A 20,961-nucleotide genomic window follows, 5' to 3' on the forward strand; every position below is an offset into this window, starting at 1 on the left:
AAAGGATCCTGAGACCAGAAAGCTTGATAATCTCCAAAGTCACTGCCTATGTTTGCTTCAAATAACCCACTTCTTTCCCAATTAGTTTTTGTTATCATTGTTGAAATAAGAGCCCAGTAAGGGTGAACTCTGAATTATTTTCCATCAACCTCAAAAAGTCTTTTTATGGACCTTTTATAAGATTCTTACAAAATTCTTTCATTTTTTTTACCTAATATTTTTTCATTTGCTCTCAGGACCCTTCATCAAATTCTGGGTTCCAAAGACATCTTAATTTTTTCATTTTTATTATTTAGTAAATAAGAGGTAGGATAACACAGCAGAAAGATCAATGGACAGGGATTCAGAAGTAAACTAGTAAGTAGTCCTGGGACTCAGGTTTTCTTCCATATATTAAGGAATCAGACCAGATAATAATTCTCAAATCTTAAACAGAATTCCAATATATGAAACAAGTAAGATGGATTTTAAGAATTAACTCTAAATTCTTTTTAAGTTTAAATTTATAACATTTACTTATCACAATGACAATGAGAACAATGAAGCAATTTTGATTAACACATATGTTTAAAGTCAGGGATCAAACTTATTTCTGTACTTGGCTTTGTTTGCTCTATTTGAAAAACATTATTCATCCAAGAAAGCAGCTCATTTCTGAACAAGAGTCTTGTAATCTCATAGTGGCTTAAATAAATGTTTATTTATAGGTTTGCACAAAACCTATTTAATTTGATATTACAGTGTACTCCAATATGTTAAAATCTGGTCTGGAATAAAGCTGAATGCATATACCTAATTAAAATGCAGTTTTTAAAAATTCAGAGACACTTAAAAAATAATGAAACTAGACTTGACCAACCCCCTAAAGGCCCCTCTGGAAGCTGGTTTCATGAAAAATAATGTGAAAACTCTGGTCTAGAGCATGTCTATGATTACCTCAGCTCTAACAAAGGCAGTAATGTAAGTGTAAGAGAAAAAAAAATCTATGGCATCACCCTACTCCAATTTTTGTATTGTCAGAACTGGATGAGAAGATATAAGGCAGAGGCATGGTAACAAAATGATTAATAGCATGAGCTCTGAAATAAGACATGGATTAGAAACTGAGCATTGAGACAGCTATTGTGACCCAGGGCAAACTGTTTGGCCTGAGTCCCATTCTCCTCATTATTAAAGAGAGAAAGAATAGCACCTCCCATATAATCGTTATAAAGATTAAATGAGAAAAATGCAAAAACAAAGTTTGAATGACCTATATGGCTCTGGAAAGAAAGAAAAAAGAAAAAGGACATTCAGACCTCTGGTATTTCTTAGTCTGTGGAAAGTCTGTGTAACTCAGCCCCATACACAACGAACATGTTGCCCACTCAACTCTAAACAGTTTTAATTCTAAGATTCTCATTCAAATCAAGATGTCAGCTAGACTGCAGATGATGAAGATACAGACTCTCAATTTATATGTAAAGATGGTTCAACACAGGAAAATCAATTAATGTAATATACTACATTAACAGAATGAAGAAAAAAAACCCAGATGATCATCTCAATTGATGCAGAAAAAGCATATACTTGACAAAATTCAAAATCCTTTCATGATAACACACTGAACAAACTAGGAAAAGCAGGAAACTACTTCAACATAATAAAGACCACATATGAAAAGCCAACAGTGAACATCATACCAATGGTGAGAGACTGAAAGATTTTTCTCTAAAATCTGTAACAAGACAAGGATGCTCACCTTCACCACTTCTATTCAACACAGAAATCCTAGCCAGAGCAATTAGGCAAGGAGGAACAAAAAAGGTATCCAAACTGAAAAGGAAGAGGTAAAATTATCTGTTTTCAGATGACACGATCTTACATGCAAAAAACCCTAAAAAAAAAAAACAACTTTAGAATAAATGAATTCAGCAAAGTAGCAGGATACAAAATCAATGTGCAGAAATCAATAGCATTTCCATATATTGATAATCTGGACAATCTGCAAAGGAAATTAATAAAACAATGACATTTACAATAGCATCAAAAAGAATAAAATACTTAAGAATTAACTTAGCCAAGGAAGACTTGTATACTGACAACTATAAAACATTCTGAAAGAAAGTAGATACAGATAATGAGAAAAACAGACAACATTCATGAACTGCAAGATTCAGTATTGTTATGACATTAATATCATCCAAGGCACTCTACAGATTCTATGTAATCACTGTCAAAATCCCAATGACATTCTTTTGCAGAAACAGAAAATTTAACAATCTTGAAAAAATGACAAAGTTACAGGTCTCAAACTTCTTGATTTAAAAACTTATTACAAAGCTATTGTAATCAAAACAGTTCTGGTCTTAAGACACTTAGATCCTTAAGAACAGAATAGAGAGCCCAGAAATAAACCCTTACACATGGAGTCAAATTATTTTCTACAAGGATGTTAAAACCATTCAATGGGAAAGGAAAAGTAGTTTTGGGAAAATGGGACAGCCATATGAAAAAGAATGAAGTAAAATTAACTCAAAATGGATCAAAGACCTAAATGTAAGACTTACAACTAAAAACTCTTAGAAGAGAACGTAAGTGAAAAACTTCACAACATTGGATTTAGCAATATTTTCTTGGACAGGACACTAAAAGCACAGGCAACAAAAGAAAAAGTACATAAACTGGACAGCATCAAAATTAAAAAGTTCTGTTCACCGAGAGACAGTATCAACAGAATGAAAAAGCAAACTATGATATGGGAGAAAATATTTGCAAACTGTATATCTCATAAGGGGTTAATATCCACAAAATACAAGGAACTCCTACATTGCAACAACAAAAAAGCAAACAACTGATTTTTTAAAATGGGCAAAGCACCTGAAAAGATGCTACAAAGATATACAAATGGCCAATATGCATCATTATTCACTAGAGAAATGCAAATCAAATCAATGAACTGCCATTTCACACCATTAATATGGTTATTATTTCACAAAGTAGTATGTATTGGCAAGGATGTAGAGAAACTGGAATCCTTGTGCACTACTGATGCGAATGTAAAATAGTAAGGCATGGAAAACAGTATGATGGCTTCTCAAAAAATTAAAACCAGAGTTACTATATGATTGAGAAATTCTTAGTAAATACTTAAAAGAACTGAAACCAAGGACTTGATTAGGTATTTGTAAACTCATATGAATAGCAGCATCATTCACAATAGTCAAAATGTGGATGCAAACCAAGTGTCTATTGAAGGAGGAATATATAAACAAAAAGTGGCATATTCATACAACAGAGTATCATTCAGTCTTAAAAAGGAAGAATACATGCTGACACATGCTACATGAACCTTGAGGAATTATGACAAATGAAATAAGCCCAATACACAAAAAGACAAATACAACATGATTCCACTTTTATGAGGGACCTAGAGTTGTCAAATTCATAAACACAGTAAGTAAACGGTATTTACCAGGACCTGGTAAGAAGGGGAAATGGGAAGTTCTTGTTTAACTGGTATAGTTTCAGTTTTAGGAGATGAAAAAAATTCTGTAGATAGATGGATGTGATGGTTGTACAATAATGTGAAGGTATTTAATACCACTAACTGTATACTTAAAAATGGCTAAAATGGCAAATTTTATATCATGTATTTTTCACCACAATGTTAAAATACCCACTTATCAGAGAAAAAGTGAACAATATGCCCCCCTCCCCAAATAAAGATTCTCATCCACTGGGCTCCTTTTATATGCTCTGTGAGAACAGTAATGGATTCACCCATTCATTCAGTAATATTATGTCCCCAGGTATGGTTTAAGGTTCTTGGGAGATATCAGTGAATAAAAAGATTCAAGTTCCTGTGGATGCCAAAATTTAGTAGGAGGAAAAGGAGATAAATAAGAGAAAAACACAGAAATTTACTTAGTACACTGAAGGTAATAAGCCAAAATACAGTAAGGAGTAAAGAACATTATGGTAGGAGTGCTGGGCTAGATGACAAGGTGACATTTTGGCCAAGATTTGTTAGAGGTAACAGAGATCATCCTGTGGATATATGGAGAAAAATCATCCTAGGAATGGGGGACAGCTAAGAGTAAAGGGCCCAAGGAACATGAGCCTGTTTCTTGAGCAAAAGTAAGGTCAGTGTGATTGGAGCAGAGTGAGTAAAGGTAATAACAATGAGATATTATTAGAGAGCTTTAGGCCATTGTAAGGCTTTTACTGTATATAATTTGAAGGTAGAATCAGTAGCATTTCTTGATACATGAGAGACAGTAAGAGAAAAAAAAGAACCAAGGATGATTCTAAGATTTTAGGTCTTAGCAATGTTAAAGATGAAATTACCATGGATTAGGATGGGGAAAGCTCTTTGCTGCATTTACTGTGAGAGTGAAGACCATTCTCAGCAGACTGCCAACATTCCAGAAAAATTTTTGACATTACTCTGAAAGGACAGACAGTTATTGTGAAGGGCCCAAGAGGTACCCTTCAATCACATCAATGTAGAACTCAGTCTCCTTGGAAAGAAAAAGAAGAGGCTCTGGGCTGACATATGGGGAAACAGAAAGGAACTGGCAACTGTTTACAGGATCTGTAGTCAGAGCATGATCAAGGGTGTTACATTGGGCTTCTGTTACAAGATGTGGTCTGTGTATGTCCACTTCCCCATCAGCGTTGTTATTGAGAAAACTGGTTCTCTTGCTGAAATTTGAAATTTTCTGGGTGAAAAATACACCCACAGGGTTCGGATGAGGCCAGGGGCTACTTGTTCAGTATGTCAAACCCAGAAAGATGAGACGATTCTTGAAGCAAACAATAATGAACTTGTGTCAAATTTGGCTGCTTTGATTCAGCAAGCCTCCACAGTTGAGGACAAGGATATCAGAAAAACTTTGGATGGTATCTATGTTTCTGAAAAAGGAACAGTTTAGCAGGCTGATGAATAAGATCTGAGTGGTCCAGCTGCAGAAACAGCAAGACGCCAGATGGTTCTATGGACTCAACTATGATATTTTAAAGAGGCAATAAAAAGTCTTTTGATTTGAGGGGAAAAAAAAAAAAGATGGGGAAAGATTCAAGAGAAGCAGGTTTAGGGAGGAAGATTAGGTGTTTGGTGTTAGACACATTGTGTTAGATGTCAATAGATAACTGGATACAGGTGTCTGGAGTTCATAGGAAAAAGTGTGGCTAGAGTTAGAAATCAACACGGAGAGAGTATGTAAAACCATAAAACCAGATGAGAACCCCAAGGAATACAGACAGAGAAGATAAGTTTAGAGTCTAAGACCTAGAGCAACACAACATAAAGAAGTTGGGGAGAAGAGAAAGAATTAGAAAAGAGAGAGAAGGAAGGACCAAAGAGGTTGGCGGAAAACTAGAGACATCATCTGAATGTGAGTCCATCTATTACTACTTCCTTAACCTTGTGAAATGGCTTCATCTCTTCATTTCTTGGTTTTCCTGTCTGTACAATAAACATAACAGCAATTTTCTCAGGTAGTTGCTCTGAGAATTAAATAAGATCAAATATGAGAAAATAGCACATGTAGTGCTGGAACTAAGCAAGTGCTCAGTAAATGGTATCTATTACTATGACGATAATAACAAACCTTAGCCCACTTCCAGTCTACTATAGTCATTTACTCTACCACTTTACAGGAAATGAGCCAGGAACTGGAAATCAAAGAGAAGACCAACAGAGGCAACAGAAACCTACAGTGAGACCACAATTTACCACTTTAGCCTTATTTAACCTGATTATTCCCCTATCTGTAAGTAAGCTTTATCAAATGTCTGTTTTTCTTTGAACATGCACTATTTGTCCTTCCTCCATTCCTCGCTCATGTTACTCTCTTTGCTTTAACTACTCTTCCCATATCTACTTATGTAGGCCATTCTTTCAAGGCATACCACAAAGGCCACCTTCTGCTCTGAAATCATTCATGAGTTGCCCTAAAGGGAGACCATCTCCCTTTTCTTTAAATGCTTGCAGTGTTAATGAATTCTCATGGCACTTACCATTCCTCAGTGTGGTCAATCAAGAGTTAATTAAAATGTATTAACCTTTCATTTTATTCTCTTAGGTTATCCTTTCTTATAATATCCCTATCAATACATTAATTCATCAGTTCAAAACTGAGACTCTAAAAGAGCAAATGTATTTTAAAAAGATACAATTTGACCACTTTTATTACAATAAGCCTTTTAGAAATCTTATTTGCTGTAGTTCTAAATTTGGGGTTAAATCCAAACCCAGCAGATCTTTTTTTCTACATATCTGCTTGATATTAATCTTCAAGCTGAAAACAAATAATGCACACTGTTAAGTATCATCTTGATATTTGCACAAGAAATTCAAATTGTGAAGGCATTTCTATACTAATCTTTCCCTACACTCATAATCCTCAATTTGTCATAATCAGCAAATTTCTACACTCAATAACTCACTCTATTTTCAACTGGAAAAATAAGGCATCCTATTTTTAGCATGATATTGAAGTATTTACATGTTTGAGTCTACTTCTAATTCCCTGCTCTCCTAGACAATAACTATTGAATAGAAAGAAACAGTTACTTAGTTGAAAAAGCTTTTAGACTATCAGACATAGGTTTGAATCTCGGCTTTATTGTTCAAATCTAATAAAACTGTAAATCTTGACCAAGTTACTTAATGTTCCTATCTTCAGTTTCCTGACCTTTAAAATGGGAATATTGGATTTATTTGGTGGTTCAGTGGTTAAGACTCTGCACTTCCACTAAAGGGGATACCAGTGCAATCTTTGATCTGGGAAGTTCCACATGCTGCAAGGTGCAGCCTAAATAAGTAAATAAAGGTATGACATACTTGGGGTGTGTTAAAAGGCAAAGACTCTTTTATAATGAAAAATTAAAAACAGATAAAAATAAAAAGCTAGTATAATGAACCCTCATGTATTTATTGCTTAGCTTTAGTACTTAGCAACTTAATTTCCTAAACACACTTGTTTATTCACTCCACAAGATTATTTTGACACAAACCCCAATTTAATCACTTCATCTCTAAATCTGACATAATGTATCTCTAAGATAAAGACTTGTTTAGTTTCTCTGGTTTTGGCCATGCTATGCAGCATGTGCAATCTTAGTTCCCTGACCAGGGATTGAACCTGTGCCCCTTGTAGTGGAAGTGCAGAGTCTTAATCACTGCACTGACAGGGGACTCTGAAGACTGTTTTTTAAAAGACAAAACTAAAATAGCATTTTCATATCATCTTTAAAAATTTAAAAATTTCTTAATGTCAATCTGTCCAAATTTCTTTCATCTCATAAATCTTTTTTTAGTTGATTTATTCAAATCAAGTACAAGCAAGATCTACAAATATTATTTACGTGATATGCTCCTTAAATTTGTTTTTAATTTTAAGTTCCTCCCCCCTTCTCTTTTTTTTTTCCCTATAATATTTTTGTTGGAGAAACATGGGAAATCCCAAGGGAGTTTTGCTAATATGGGAAGCCACTAATTTTTAAATTTAGGTCACAATCCATAAGAAACAATGCTGACTTTGAAACTGCCAAGGAACACTGTCTTTTAGAAAGCAAAAAAACATTTTTATTGGTTTTACTGACATTTGCTAGAGTACATATTAAGCTCTTTAACATGAACAGTAAATGAGATAATAAATGATAAGAAAAGTGGAAAGTAATATACAAACACCATTGTTTTCATTGGTAGAACATAATAGGATATATTTAGGTTGGTGCAAAAGTAATTGTGGTTTAATATTGTTGAAATTTGCCATTTGATATTGGAATACATTCTTAAATAAATGTGATTGTTATATATTGTTTTGATGTACATTTCCTGTTTTATGCTTTTTGCTAATAAATTTTACTTGCTGTTTATTTTAGATGCATTGCAGACTATGAAAACGATGTTAGGCAAAAAGCAAATTAGAGCGATCTTCATATTTAAGTTCAAAAATGGGTTAAAGCAGCAGAGATGACTCGCAAAATCAACAATGCATTTGGCCCAGAAACTGCTAATGAACGTACAGTACACTGGTAGTTCAAGAAGTTTTGCAAAGGAGACAAGAGCCTTGAAGGTGACAAGAAAAGTGGCCAGCTATGAGAAGTTGACAACAACCAATTGAGAGCAATCATTGAAGCTGATCATCTTACAACTACACAAGACGCTGCCCAAGAACTCAACGTTGACCAGTCTACAGTCATTTGGGATTTGAAGCAAACTGGAAAGGTGAAAAAGCTCAAGAAGCGAGTGCCTCAAGAACTGACCTCAAATCAAAAAAAAAATCATCACCTTTAAGTGTTGTCTTCTCTTATTCTATGCAACAATGAATCATTTCTCAACTTGATTGTGAGGTGTGATGAAAAGTGGATTTTTATACAACCAGCAACAAACAGGTCAGTGGTTGGACAGAGAAGCAGCTCCAAAGCACTTCCCAAAGCCAAACTTGCACCAAAAAAGGGTCATGGTCACTGTCTGGTGGTCTGCTGGTGGTCTGATCCACTACAGCTTTCTGAATCACAGCAGAACCATTACATCTGAGAAGTATGCCCAGTAAATCAATGAGATGAATGGAAAACTGCAACACTTACAGCTGGCATTGGTCAATAAAAGGACCCAATTCTTTTCTGAGACAACACCCAACCACAGGTCAAACAACCAACGCTTCAAAAATTGAACAAATTGGGCAATGAAGTTTTGGCTCATCTGTTATATTCACCTGACCTCTCACCAACTGACTAACACTTCTTCAAGTATCTCAACAACTTTTTACAGGGAAAATACTTCCACAACCAATAGGATGCAGAAAATGTTTTCCAAGAGTCTGTCAAATCCTGAAGCATGCATTTTTATGCTTCAGGAATAAAATTTATTTCTCATTGGCAAAAATGTGTTGATTTTAATAGCTTCTATTTTGATTAATACAGATGTGTTTGACCCCATTACTGTTGTTGTTCAGTTGTTCATTTGTGTCTGACTCTTTGAGACCTCATGGACTGCAGCACACCAGGCTTCCCTGTCCTTCACCATCTCCCAGCGCTTGCTCAAACTCATGTCTATTGAGTCAGTGATGCCATCCGACCACCTTGTCCTCTGCTGCCCCTTCTCTTCCTGCCTTCAATCTTCCCCAGCATCAGGGTCTTTTCCCACGGGTCAGCTCTTCGCATCAGGTGGCCAAAGTATTGGAGCTTCAGCTTCAGCTTTAGTCCTTCCAATGAATATTCAGGGTTGATTTCCTTTAGGATTGACTGTTTTGATCTCCTTGCATTCCAAAGGGTTCGCAAGAGTCTTCTCTAACACCACAGTTCAAAAGCATTAATTCTTCAGCACTCAGCCTTCTTTAAGGTCCAACTCTCACATCCAAACATGACTCCTGGAAAAACCATAGCTTTGACCCTAGTTAAAATGATTTAAAATTCAGGGTCTGAAAGCACAATTACTTTTGTACCAATCTAATAACTATGCAATAATCTTAAAGCCATAAGCAAGTAAGTAGGAGAATATATTTGATGAAGACCAAAAAAAGAGAAGTTGAAAGAAAGGGTGATGTTTACTGTTCAAAGAAAACTCTTTCCTTACCTGAATCGCTTGCTGCAACAACAACTGTTCCACCAGGAGCAAAAGGATCATTGTGCTTTAATGTTTCTACCTAAACAAATTACACAAAGTCATGATTGAGAGAGGAAACTTTTCATAGCTGAAAGTTTATTGCCACACCAAAGAAAATATTCTTCACAAACTCTAAACTAATTAAGAAACACAAGGCATTAGGAACAAATGTTTACCCCTACTGATTTACAATCTTATTAAATTGAAATGATTCATATCATTTTCTAATCTTTTACTGTAAAACATAACATACATTCAGAAAAATGTATGGAACATTATGAACCATTTAATAAAAGGCATCAAGTGAACATCTATGAAACTGCCAACATCTCAAAAGTCTTCATGTGCCTGCTCTAATCACAATCCCATCCCTCCCCTCTGTAAAGATCATTATTACCCTGGCATTGGTATCCATTTATTTCCTTCATAATTTTGCTACTTGTTTAGATGCACACTATTCTTTAACTTTCATTTTGAAATAACTGTAGATTTCTAGAATAGCTATAAAGACCTCTTATATTCCCTTCACCCAACTGCCTCTAACGTTTATGCGTGTGTGTTTGTATGCGTGAGAGAGAGAGAGAGAGAGAGAGAGAGAGAGAGAATGCTTTCTATTAAAAAAAAATTTAGCCACTTTCAATAATATGCCATGTAAAAAATCTGGATCAAATGGTAAGCGTGAATGGCTACAAAGAGTGAGGACTTTGTAATGATTTATAGAAGCCAGAGATTCTGACTACTGAACTATCTTCCTACTTCAACTTGGTTTTAAATCATAGTCAAACAAAATGTATATCTAGGAAGGTAACAACTTTCTGGCATCAGGTACTTTTTAAGAGGCCAGATAAAAGTCTTGGCATACAATTAGATAAAAGGGGGACAAAAACTGTTTTGGAATATTTATCTCCTACTCTGACTCATGACTATCAATGTCATCTGTATTACACAATCTACTTCTAATCATCAAGAACTTAGGTATTACAACTGAACGTCAAAGGATATTACAGAGCTCAAGTAATACAGATGTATTTGACAAGACAGAAACAATGCTCACTGAGACTTACAGTATATTCTCTTTTTATAAAACGGGATCCATTAAAAAAACTACTTGCAGAAAGAATAACTAGTGATGTTTTTAGAACTGAAAATTTTAACTGATGGTTAACTTACATTTTTATAAAATGAACACACTAGCTTGTACTCTGATTATCTGCTAAATGAATAAACAGCAATAAAGGGGGGAAGAAAAAGCAAGCTGGTCTGTATAGCAAAGTAACTCTCCATGGTTCCTAATACGGTAGTTAAAATACCAATGTGAGACAAAGTCACTGACATGATAACACAAGTCACCAACTATTAATGCTTCTTCTCTCAACTGTGAGAGAAGGAAAAACTAACAGACCTGGTTTTAAACAGCTTGTAGATTTTATTTACCATCACAGAGAGAGAAATAGAAAAAGTAGGCCTATATGTGTGTCAGATTTAATTCTATTCTTTATCATACACTGTGCATGAGTGCTAAGTTGCTTCAGTCATGTCTGACTCTGTGACCCCATGGACTGTAACCTGCCAGGCTCCTCTGCCTATGGGATTCTGCAGGCAGGGATACTGGAGTGGCTTGCCACGCCCTCCTCCAGGGGATCTTCCCGACCCAGGGATCGAACCTGGGTCTCTATGTCTCCTGCATTGGCAGGCAGGTTCTTTACCACTAGTGCCACATGGGAAGCCCACACACTGTGCACGTACCCTAAAAGGGCACTGAGACAGCAAGAGGAACAGGATGGACTGTGCAGCCCATGAAGGAGTAAGCACCCACAAAACTCTCTTTATATTATGTTCAGTTTGGTAATTAGACAATTTAATATATGAAAGTAATTTGCATGACTAAAATTCAGATGGTGTGATTTTATAATTAATGTTCCAAATCCTCCTATAAGGTCACCTAACCTAATCTATCACTGAAATTCTCTCTTTTCTACATCAGCCATCCATTCCCTCCTTTCACAGTATGACTTAGCCTGTAGCTACCATATGCTAGCTAGCTAGGATAGTAGAAAATGGCACTTGTTGTTTTGGCTTGTTTTTAAAAATTATGTCCCTCTGAGGAAAGAGACCATCTTTGAAGGAACAAAAATCTCTTGTGGGGAGAGATTCGTATCTTAAGGCATTAACAGAGGCCTGTTTGAAAAGAAGAAAGATGATCAAAAGCAAGGGCTTGTAGTTAGGAAAAAATGAGTCTGAATCTTAGACTACAGTGGTGAGGACCTTAGATTTTGGTGAGATAGAGTCTGAATTTAGTTCTGTCACTTACTAAGTTACTTACACATAATAACCTCTCATTTACTTTATCTTTAAAATGAGGATGATACATGAGCCTCATAGGATTATTGTGATGCTTAAATGAGGTAACACATGAAAAGAACTTAGCACCATGCCTGGCACATATAAGAAATTAGATAAATCTAACTATTATTATATTGCCAATTTGGTGTTTAGTTTACAGTTTTGAATGGAGAAATTAACAGCTGTCAGCTAGGGCACTGCTGCTTTTAAAAACCAGGCAGAAAGGGGAAAAAGTAGAATGAATAATAGAAAATTTTCACCAGGGGAGAGGAAAAGAAACATGCTTATTTTTAAATTAGAAGAGTTGCTTTGGCCTCTTGCTTTTTAAACAGTAAGAGGAGATAACAAGAGGCTAAAATAAGGTGAGAGGGAAAGAATTCAGGTTGCAGGCAATTTGAGAAGAATTTGGCAAATGGGTCCACACTACGAACTGAGTGTTGTAGGAAAACAGAGTATCCAGTAGCCTGTGGAAACCACAAATATTCAGTCACAGAGGCATTTGCTTAGTTTTACAATAGTGAAAAACACCAGTTGCTGGCCAAGTAGTTCTTTACTGAATACAGTAAGGAAGCAATTCAGGAATACCAAAGTTTATTACCTTTAAAATAATCAATTACACTTTTAGGGAAGTTCTCTTAATCTAAGAGTATTAAAAGACAAAATTTCTGCTTCACATGTCTATCAAGCAACTGCTCCTTTCTAGATCTGGTTTACTTACAGGTGTGAAATATCCTGTCTCAAAAAATAAGCCTTCAAATAAAAACTTAAAAAAACTAAACAAACAAGAAAAAAAATTAAAAACCTTTCCAAAACCATTGATAATTATTGAAATTGGGCTATAGATACACAGAGGTTAAAATACTTCATTATGTTACTCTATTCTGCATGTGTTTAAATATCCTAATATAAAGATTTTGTTTTCAAAGCCTTTGTTTACAAAGCCTCCAGACTTGGTTGTCTGACCTTAGTTAATTTTTCTGAGTTCCATTGTTCTTATTGTTAAAATAGGGACACCACCATCTACTTTGTAAGACTGATGTGAAGATTAGAAACTATGAATATAAAGCCCACAACAGTACGTGGATCATAGTGGGTGGTTTTTAAATAGTAATTGTTGTACTATGTATATTATCAAGAGAGCCTGACATTTAGTGGGAATTAATACATCTTACAAGAATAACACTCTAGATGTGTCCACAAAATAACAGAAATGATTTTTTTTTAAGATCAATGCTGTTCCCTTTAAATTGATTTCATTATTTCAATAACGCATACCAAATATTTTCAAAAAGCTTTACTGGAGACTAGCTTATGGATTTTTAATCAATTATTTTTAAAATCCCCAATGGGATCATATTTTGTCCTTTGAAGGGTGGACTTAGTATTTGGATGACATGAGTATTCTGTCAATTTCAGTGGGTGCTCACAGTCTGAAAGGCCAGTCTGAACCAAAAACTAGATAGGTTCGATGAGATTGAAATTTTTATATCGCCCATCAGAAGTAATCTGCAAGAGAATTCTTTCGTCACTGTGTATTTCAAGAAACTCACTTAACTCATCCATTTGTAGACAGAACAGAAAAGATCAACTGTATACTCATTTTCTTAAAGACAAAATAAAGTAGGCCAGTAAGTCCTTTGCTTGTTATCTAAATGCCTTATATTGCCACATGGAAGGAACAGGATTTACAAGAAAGGTAAAGGTATGAGTCTCATTCCCAGGAGTTATGGCAGTTTGGCAAACAATTTTCTTGTCTAGAGTGAGTGCCTACTGAATTATTTCTATCTTTCGGATTTGAAAGATGACTCAAATAGTGTATGGTTTTACTACTGGTAAATTGCTTTTTTTCCTACATTTGTCTTTTTCCCTACCTCTTCTCTGACCATTAAACAGAAGTTAACGTATATTTACTGATCACTGAACCAAAGTACAGGCAGGGCATGTGTACTAAATTTTTTGTAAGATATACTTCCTACCCTCAAAAAATTTACTGTCTAGCAATGATTAATGACTTTGTTATCTCACCAAACAATAAACTGTCTGCTCTTAAAAAAGAAAAAAAGAAACTCACTTAGAACATCTGCAGTCCATTTAACATATTTTTAACCCTCCTACTTACCGATGTATTACTGCTATCGCTGGCTGCACTGAAAGGGTCAGTACTTGAAGTGGCAAAAGGATCAGTAGAAGACTGCTTGAAGAAGCAGTCAGATGCAAATGGATCTGACCCTTTGAAAGGATCACCACCGAATGGATCTTAAAAAAACAACACAAATATGAGAGGTTAAAAAATTATTACTCTAAATTTCCTGTCACCAATGACAATTGCCTTAATTAAAAGGCATTTTGAACTCCTGTAGAGTCTAACTCAGGTACTTTATGACTACTTATGTGGGTCATAAAAATGTATAGACAGTTATATCTAGTTAAGCAGTTTTAATTAACATTCTTTCCTACTTGTTCATTATTCATTCAAAGCAAGTCAATAACTCCAACACTTATTACACAATGTTGCATATACGCTACGTTTAAATAATTTTCTCTAACCTGGTGATTCTAATTTTGGGGGTGGGGAAAGGATCACAGTTTTCTTTGTGGTTTTGATAAAAGAGTTTTTCACCTAATAAACTGATTTTTTAAGTAAGAACATAATATCAAGTGATCCCATTTTTAAGACCCTTATTCTATGCTATTATAACTAAGAAGAAAGAAAAAAAGAACACATAGGAACGTTAAGTGAAAGCGTTAGTCATTCAGTCATATCTGACTCTCTTCGACCCCATGGACTTCAGCCCACCAGGCTCCTCTGTCCGTGGGATTCTCCAGGCAAGAATACTGGAGTGGGTTGCCATTCCCTTCTCTACAAAGCTTCCTGACCTAGGGATTGAACCCAGGTCTGCTGCATTGCAGGCAGATTCTTTACCAACTGAGCCATCAGGGAAGCAAAGAAACAACAAAAATTTCTAAATCCATTTCTCTCTCTGGGCTCAATGATAACAGCCAACAGTTTGGAACAGGTTTGGGAAACATAACTAAACAGCATACCAGATTTGTGAAAATCCCAGAAAGAATATTAAAAAGCCTGACACAGTAATTATTTAAGATCTGTAATAGACTGTAATTGTAGGGGGAAAAAATGTCCTAAACCAGATTGTAATGTAGATCATTTTATTTATCTAATCCTTGGCTAATAAGAAAAAAACAGTGTATTAAAAGCATCAAAGAATCATTTGATGTATTAAAAGCATCAAAGTATAAGCACTAATATTATTTTTTATTAAGTATAGCTAACAGTTTACTAAGCAAATTCACAAGTATCTGTCACTTTTTCTCTGAAAATGCCAGGTACATACAACATCTTAGTGAAGCCTTAGGTCAATTTTAAAACTGAATAAAAAGGAAGTCCATTCCTAAAACTACCTAACTGTGATCTCTCATTCATAAATATAACATAAGCTTATAATTAAGAAGAATTAAAGCTAAGAAGGACTTCAATAAAACACTAACCAATTTTCCCAAAAGGATCATCCTTGAAAGGATCACCTGTGATAAAAGAAATATGTAGAAATCAAAATCACAGTATTTACTATTGTGGCACCATTACTTAAAGGATAACTTCAAAACAGAAGCAAAGTTTGTGTCATTAACTCTACCTCAAAGTAGGTAAGACAATGAATGCTGTCCACCTTTAGGAAATATTTAAAATACTAATAAGTATCACCATTTTAATAAGGGAAGAACATCAATACACCTCATAAAAGAGGCAAATTTGAATCAGAGCCAACTATACTTACCTCCTGACCACAAGGTCAGATTACATGGAGGGGAAAACACAGGCTTGAGGACAAGAATTTTACTAACAAAATGTCTACTTTTCACAGGAGTGCTGGATGAGTGTTACCATCAACACTTCAGAAACAAAAATACCAGGCTTCACTGAAGTTAAGAAAAAAAGAGTGCTTAAAGAATTGAAGGGTCTAGAAATAAATCCTTACACATTTATCATCATTTGATTTTTGACAAGAGTGCTAAGACAATTCAATGGGGGAAAGAATAGTCTTTTCAACAAACGGTGCTAGGACAACTGGATATCCACCTGCAAGAGAATTAAGTTGGACCTCTATCTCACACCATGAGATCAAAAGCACAAGAGAAAACATAAATAAATAAATTAGACTCCATCAAAATTAAGACAACATTGAACACAGGAATATAGTTGTAAATCATATGTTTGACAAGGGACTTTATTCAGAATATGTAAAGAATGCCTACAAATCAATAATTAAAAGACAAACAACAAATTTTAAAAAGGGCAAATGATTAGAATAAATATTTCTCCAAAGAAGATATGAGGATCCTGGAATGTGAAGTCAAGTGGGCCTTAGGAAGCATCACTACAAACAAAGCTAGTGGAGGTGATGGAATTCCAGTTGAGCTATTTCAAATCCTGAAAGATGATGCTGTGAAAGTGCTACACTCAATATGCCAGCAAATTTGGAAAACTCAGCAGTGGCCACAGGACTGGAAAAGGTCTGTTTTCATTCCAATCCCAAAGAAAGGCAATGCCAAAGAATACCGAAACTACCACACAATTGCACTCATCTCACACACTAGTAAAGTAATGCTTAACATTCTCCAAGCCAGGCTTCAGCAATACATGAACAGTGAACTTCCAGATGTTCAAGCTGGTTTTAGAAGACCATTTAAAAAGCAAGAAAGTTCCATAAAAACATTTATTTCTGCTTTATTGACTATGCCAAAGCCTTTGACTGTGTGGATCACAATAAACTGCAAAATTCTGAAAGAGATGGGAATACTAGACCACTTGACCTGCCTCTTGAGAAACCTATATGCAGGTCAGGAAGCAACAGTTAGAACTGGACATGGAACAACAAACTGGTTCCAAATAGGAAAAGGAGTATGTCAAGGCTGTATACTGTCATCCTGCTTATTTAACTTCTATGCAGAGTACATCATGAGAAACGCTAGGCTGGAAGAAGCACAAGCTGGAATCAAGATTGCCAGGAGAAATATCAATACCCTCAGATATGCAGACGACACCGCCCTTATGGCAGACAGTGAAGAAGAACTAAAGAGCCTCTTGATGAAAGTGAAAGAGGAGAGTGAAAAAAGTTGACTTAAAGTTCAACATTCAGAAAACTAAGATCATGGCATCTGGTTCTATCACTTCATGGGAAATAGATGGGGAAACTGGAAACAGTGGCTGACTTTATTTTTCTGGGCTCCAAAATCACTGCAGATAGTGATTGCAGCCATGAAATTAAAAGACACCTACTCCTTGGAAGCAAAGTTACGACCAACCTAGACAGCATATTAAAAAGCAGAGACATCACTTTGCCAACAAGGCTATGGTTTTTCCAGTGGTCATGTATGGATGTGAGAGTTAGACTATAAAGAAAGCTGAGCACTGAAGAATTGATGCTTTTCAACTGTGGTGTTGGAGAAGACTCTTGAGAGTCCCTTGGACTGCAGGAGACCCAACCAGTCCATCCCAAAGGAGATCAGGCCTGGGTGTTCATTGGAAGGACTGATGTTGAAGCTGAAACTCCAATACTTTGGCCACCTGATGTGAAGAGCTGACTCATTTGAAAAGATCCTGATGCTGGGAAAGATTGAGGGCAGGAGGAGAAGGGGGCGACAGAGGATGAGATGGTTGTATGGCATCATCGACTCGATGGACATGGGTTTGGGTGGACTCCGGGAGTTGGTGATGGACAGGGAGGCCTGGCTCGCGCAGTTCACAGGGTTGCAAAAGGTCGGATACAACTGAGCGACTGAACTGAATTGAATAACCACAGAGAAAGATGTTCAAAAATATTAGTCATTACGGAAATACAATTCAAATCGAAATAAGATACCACTTCACACTCACTACGATGGCTATAATCAAAAGGATAGAGAGGCACAAGTGTTGGCAAAGATACGGAGAAAGTGCAAGCCACATACACTACTGGTGGGAATATATATATATATAAAATGGTACAGACACTTTGGAAAACAGTTTGGCAGCTCTTCAAATGATTCAACAGAGTACTATGATCTGATATACACCCCAGAGAAAAGTAAACATATATTCACACAAAAACTTGTACATGAGTGTTCACAACAGCATTATTCAAGACAGCCAAAAAAGTGGAAACTACCCAACAGTCCATCAACCAATGAATAAGTAAAATGTGGTACATCCATAACATAGTATTCATCAATAAAACAGAAATAAATATTGAAACATACTAAAATATGAGTAATCCTTCAAAATATTAGGCAAATAAATGATTTCAGACATAAAAAAGCACATATTGTATAATCCCGTAAGTATGCACATCTATAGAGACAGAAAATAGATCAGTGGTTGGGCGAATTGAGGTTTAGGGGAACAGGCAATGACTTATAATGGGTATGCAGTTGCTCTATGGGGTAATAAAACTTGTTCCAAAACTAGATTTTAGTGAGAATTATACAACTACGAAAATGTACTCAAACCATTTAATTGTATACTTTAAATGCTCAATTTATATATCTTTTAACACTATATATATATGTGTGTGTGTGTGTGTGTGTGTGTGTGTGTGTGTGTGTATTAATAAAGAAGTTTTCTTAGTAGAGTTCTAATTTCTAGGCTCATTCTGGCCATGCCTCTGAGCAAATTATTACATTTATGTTTCTTAGTTTCTCATCTTTAAAACTGGTAAAAAACAGACCTATCAGTTTCACAAGGTTAGTTTGGAAATAAATAAAAAGAAGTTTAACACAAGTGGTATTTAACACAGCTTATGATGACATCAGGTATTTTAATTTATTGAACTTATGATTCTTCAATAAGACTTTAGGCAGCTACAAACTACTACAGGCAGGGATTGGAGCTACTAACTACTATTGTTTCGGTCATTATAAAAGCATGGTGTTGGCACTTTTGGTAAATAATTGCTGGTTGACTTAAGACTGCCCAATCTCTTCTCTTTCTTTGGGTCTCTATTCTGAAGAAGAAACACACTCTTAATCAGGGGTTCCTAAGACATAATCAAATGCTTAGTTCCGGGATTTAGTTGCCTGGGGAGGACAAGTACTAAAGTCTGACCATATAAAAACATCATTCTCTTTTCTACTTTTGCTATAACAGGTAGGCTATCAAAACTGAAGCCCAAATTCCTATATGGTCCTTTTTGGTAAATTTGTAATGTAAATATAAGAATACTTACTGCCAACAAAAGGATCAGACTGGAAAAAATCCAAGTTTGAATCTGCAACTGGATTTGTCAGTGAACTTGTTTCTACATTAAATGGATCTTCCTAAAAATAATTTTAAATTAAAAAAAAAAAAGGTTTTAGAAACCAAAAGTTTTAAAAGGTAACATCTTAAAATAAAATAGCATGTTTGAAAAATCAACTGATGGTGATATAACAAATATTTTTGTGGTCATAAAGTCCATTTAACACATTTTTCTCTTTCCTTAGCATTAAATAGTATATAACCCATATTGAGAAGAGAATGATAAGAACATTTACATATTAATATAGAATTATTTTTACCTCTTTTGAACGTCTGTCACTATTAAATTCAGGACAAACTTTTTCATTAACAGCTACAGTCATCTCTTCATTTTCATCAGTCACACAAGAAGGCAGTATTTCAGGACTACTTCTTGCCTACAAAATATTAATCCTTCAAAATATTAATTCTTCACAATATATTTTCTACTTAGAAGAAGAAACTGACAAAGAAGAGTCAAAAATTAATAGAAATTTTTAAAAGATAAGCAGAATACATTCATTGGATGACTTCTATAATATTTCTTAGGAAAATGATATCACCAAGCCTCAGAACCACTCAAGGCCAGAAAACTGCAGTTCTTTCTTAACTACTTCCCTCTGGTTATCCCCTAGCTAGATTCCAAGTCTTATGCAGTCTACTTCTCATCTATTTCTCAAATTCTTCCATTCTTCTCCATCCTGACTGTCACTATCATTCATTTATAGCATCATCATTTTTGGTATATTCAGTTCAGTTCAGTCGCTCAGTCATATCCGACTCTTTGTGACCCCATGAATCGCAGCACACCAGGCCTCCCCGTCCATCACCAACTTCCGGAGTTCACTCAGATTCACGTTCATTGAGTCAGTGATGCCATCCAGCCATCTCATCCTCTGTCGTCCCCTTCTCCTCCTGTCCTCAATCCCTCCCAGCATCAAAGTCTTTTCCAATGAGTCAGCTCTTCACATGAGGTGGCCAAAGTACTGTAGTAATAATATTCCAACTGCCTTCCTACCTCCAATATTTGTCCTCCACATCTATCCTTCTCAGGGCAGCCCAAATAATAGATCTAAAACAGGAATCTAATCATGATCTTCTGGTTAGAAGTCCTTCAATGACATCATTCCTTTCTGCATTTAGATCAGTAGATAATAAGGCTTAAGAAGTGGCAAAGCCAATTTCTATTTCATACCATTCTATGTCTTTGAAGGATAACCTAGTAATTTGCATTTTGTGCTTAAAAGAATATTGCGCAGTTCAAGACTGCACTGTACAACTAACATTAAATCTGTTAATTTTAAATCCTTAGTATCTATCAAATTTGTATTCCTTTCATCATCTCTCCTGCTACTGGTCAGATCCAGGTTAAAACAATTCTCACACAGACTACCCCAATAGTCTCTCACCATATCTCGGGATGTCCAGTTCTATTCTCCAATCTATAATCCACTTTAAAAGAATTTTTGGTGGCACCCTACAGCTTGTGGGATCTTAGTTCTCTGACCAGGAATTGAAGCCAGGCTACAGCAATGAAAGCACTGACCAAGTCCTAACCACCGGACTGCCAGGGAATGCCTTATCCAGATTTTCTAAAAGGTAAACTCAATCCTGTCACTTCTTGCTTAAAAATTCTTCAATGGCTACTCACTCTAGTAAGGCGAATTTCCCAATGCTGCAAGGTGAATCCAAATTTCTTACTCTTTGGTCCTTTCTAACCTAAAAGTGGTCATTTTTATCTAGGCACATA

General features: G+C 35.6%; 1 protein-coding gene and 1 pseudogene across 9 annotated transcripts in view; one reads left to right on the plus strand and one right to left on the minus strand.

Moving 5' to 3' along the window:
- The window catches only part of EPS15 (epidermal growth factor receptor pathway substrate 15), a 148,158-nt gene that overhangs the window by 19,249 nt on the left and 107,948 nt on the right, over nucleotides 1-20,961 (minus strand). For all 9 annotated transcript variants that reach the window (XM_060408937.1, XM_042247911.2, XM_060408930.1 and 6 more), the window contains exons 17-21: nucleotides 19,493-19,609; nucleotides 19,162-19,252; nucleotides 15,449-15,484; nucleotides 14,061-14,197; nucleotides 9,569-9,638 (exon numbers count right to left, since the gene is read on the minus strand). In XM_060408937.1, the coding sequence (XP_060264920.1) occupies nucleotides 9,569-9,638; nucleotides 14,061-14,197; nucleotides 15,449-15,484; nucleotides 19,162-19,252; nucleotides 19,493-19,609 (451 nt within the window). The remainder of the gene's footprint in view (nucleotides 1-9,568; nucleotides 9,639-14,060; nucleotides 14,198-15,448; nucleotides 15,485-19,161; nucleotides 19,253-19,492; nucleotides 19,610-20,961) is intronic.
- On the plus strand, nucleotides 4,097-4,931 carry LOC121817649 (large ribosomal subunit protein uL6-like; annotated as a pseudogene).

Source organism: Ovis aries, chromosome 1 (assembly GCF_016772045.2).
Source record: "Ovis aries strain OAR_USU_Benz2616 breed Rambouillet chromosome 1, ARS-UI_Ramb_v3.0, whole genome shotgun sequence".
In the NCBI taxonomy this organism is placed as follows: domain Eukaryota; kingdom Metazoa; phylum Chordata; class Mammalia; order Artiodactyla; family Bovidae; genus Ovis; species Ovis aries.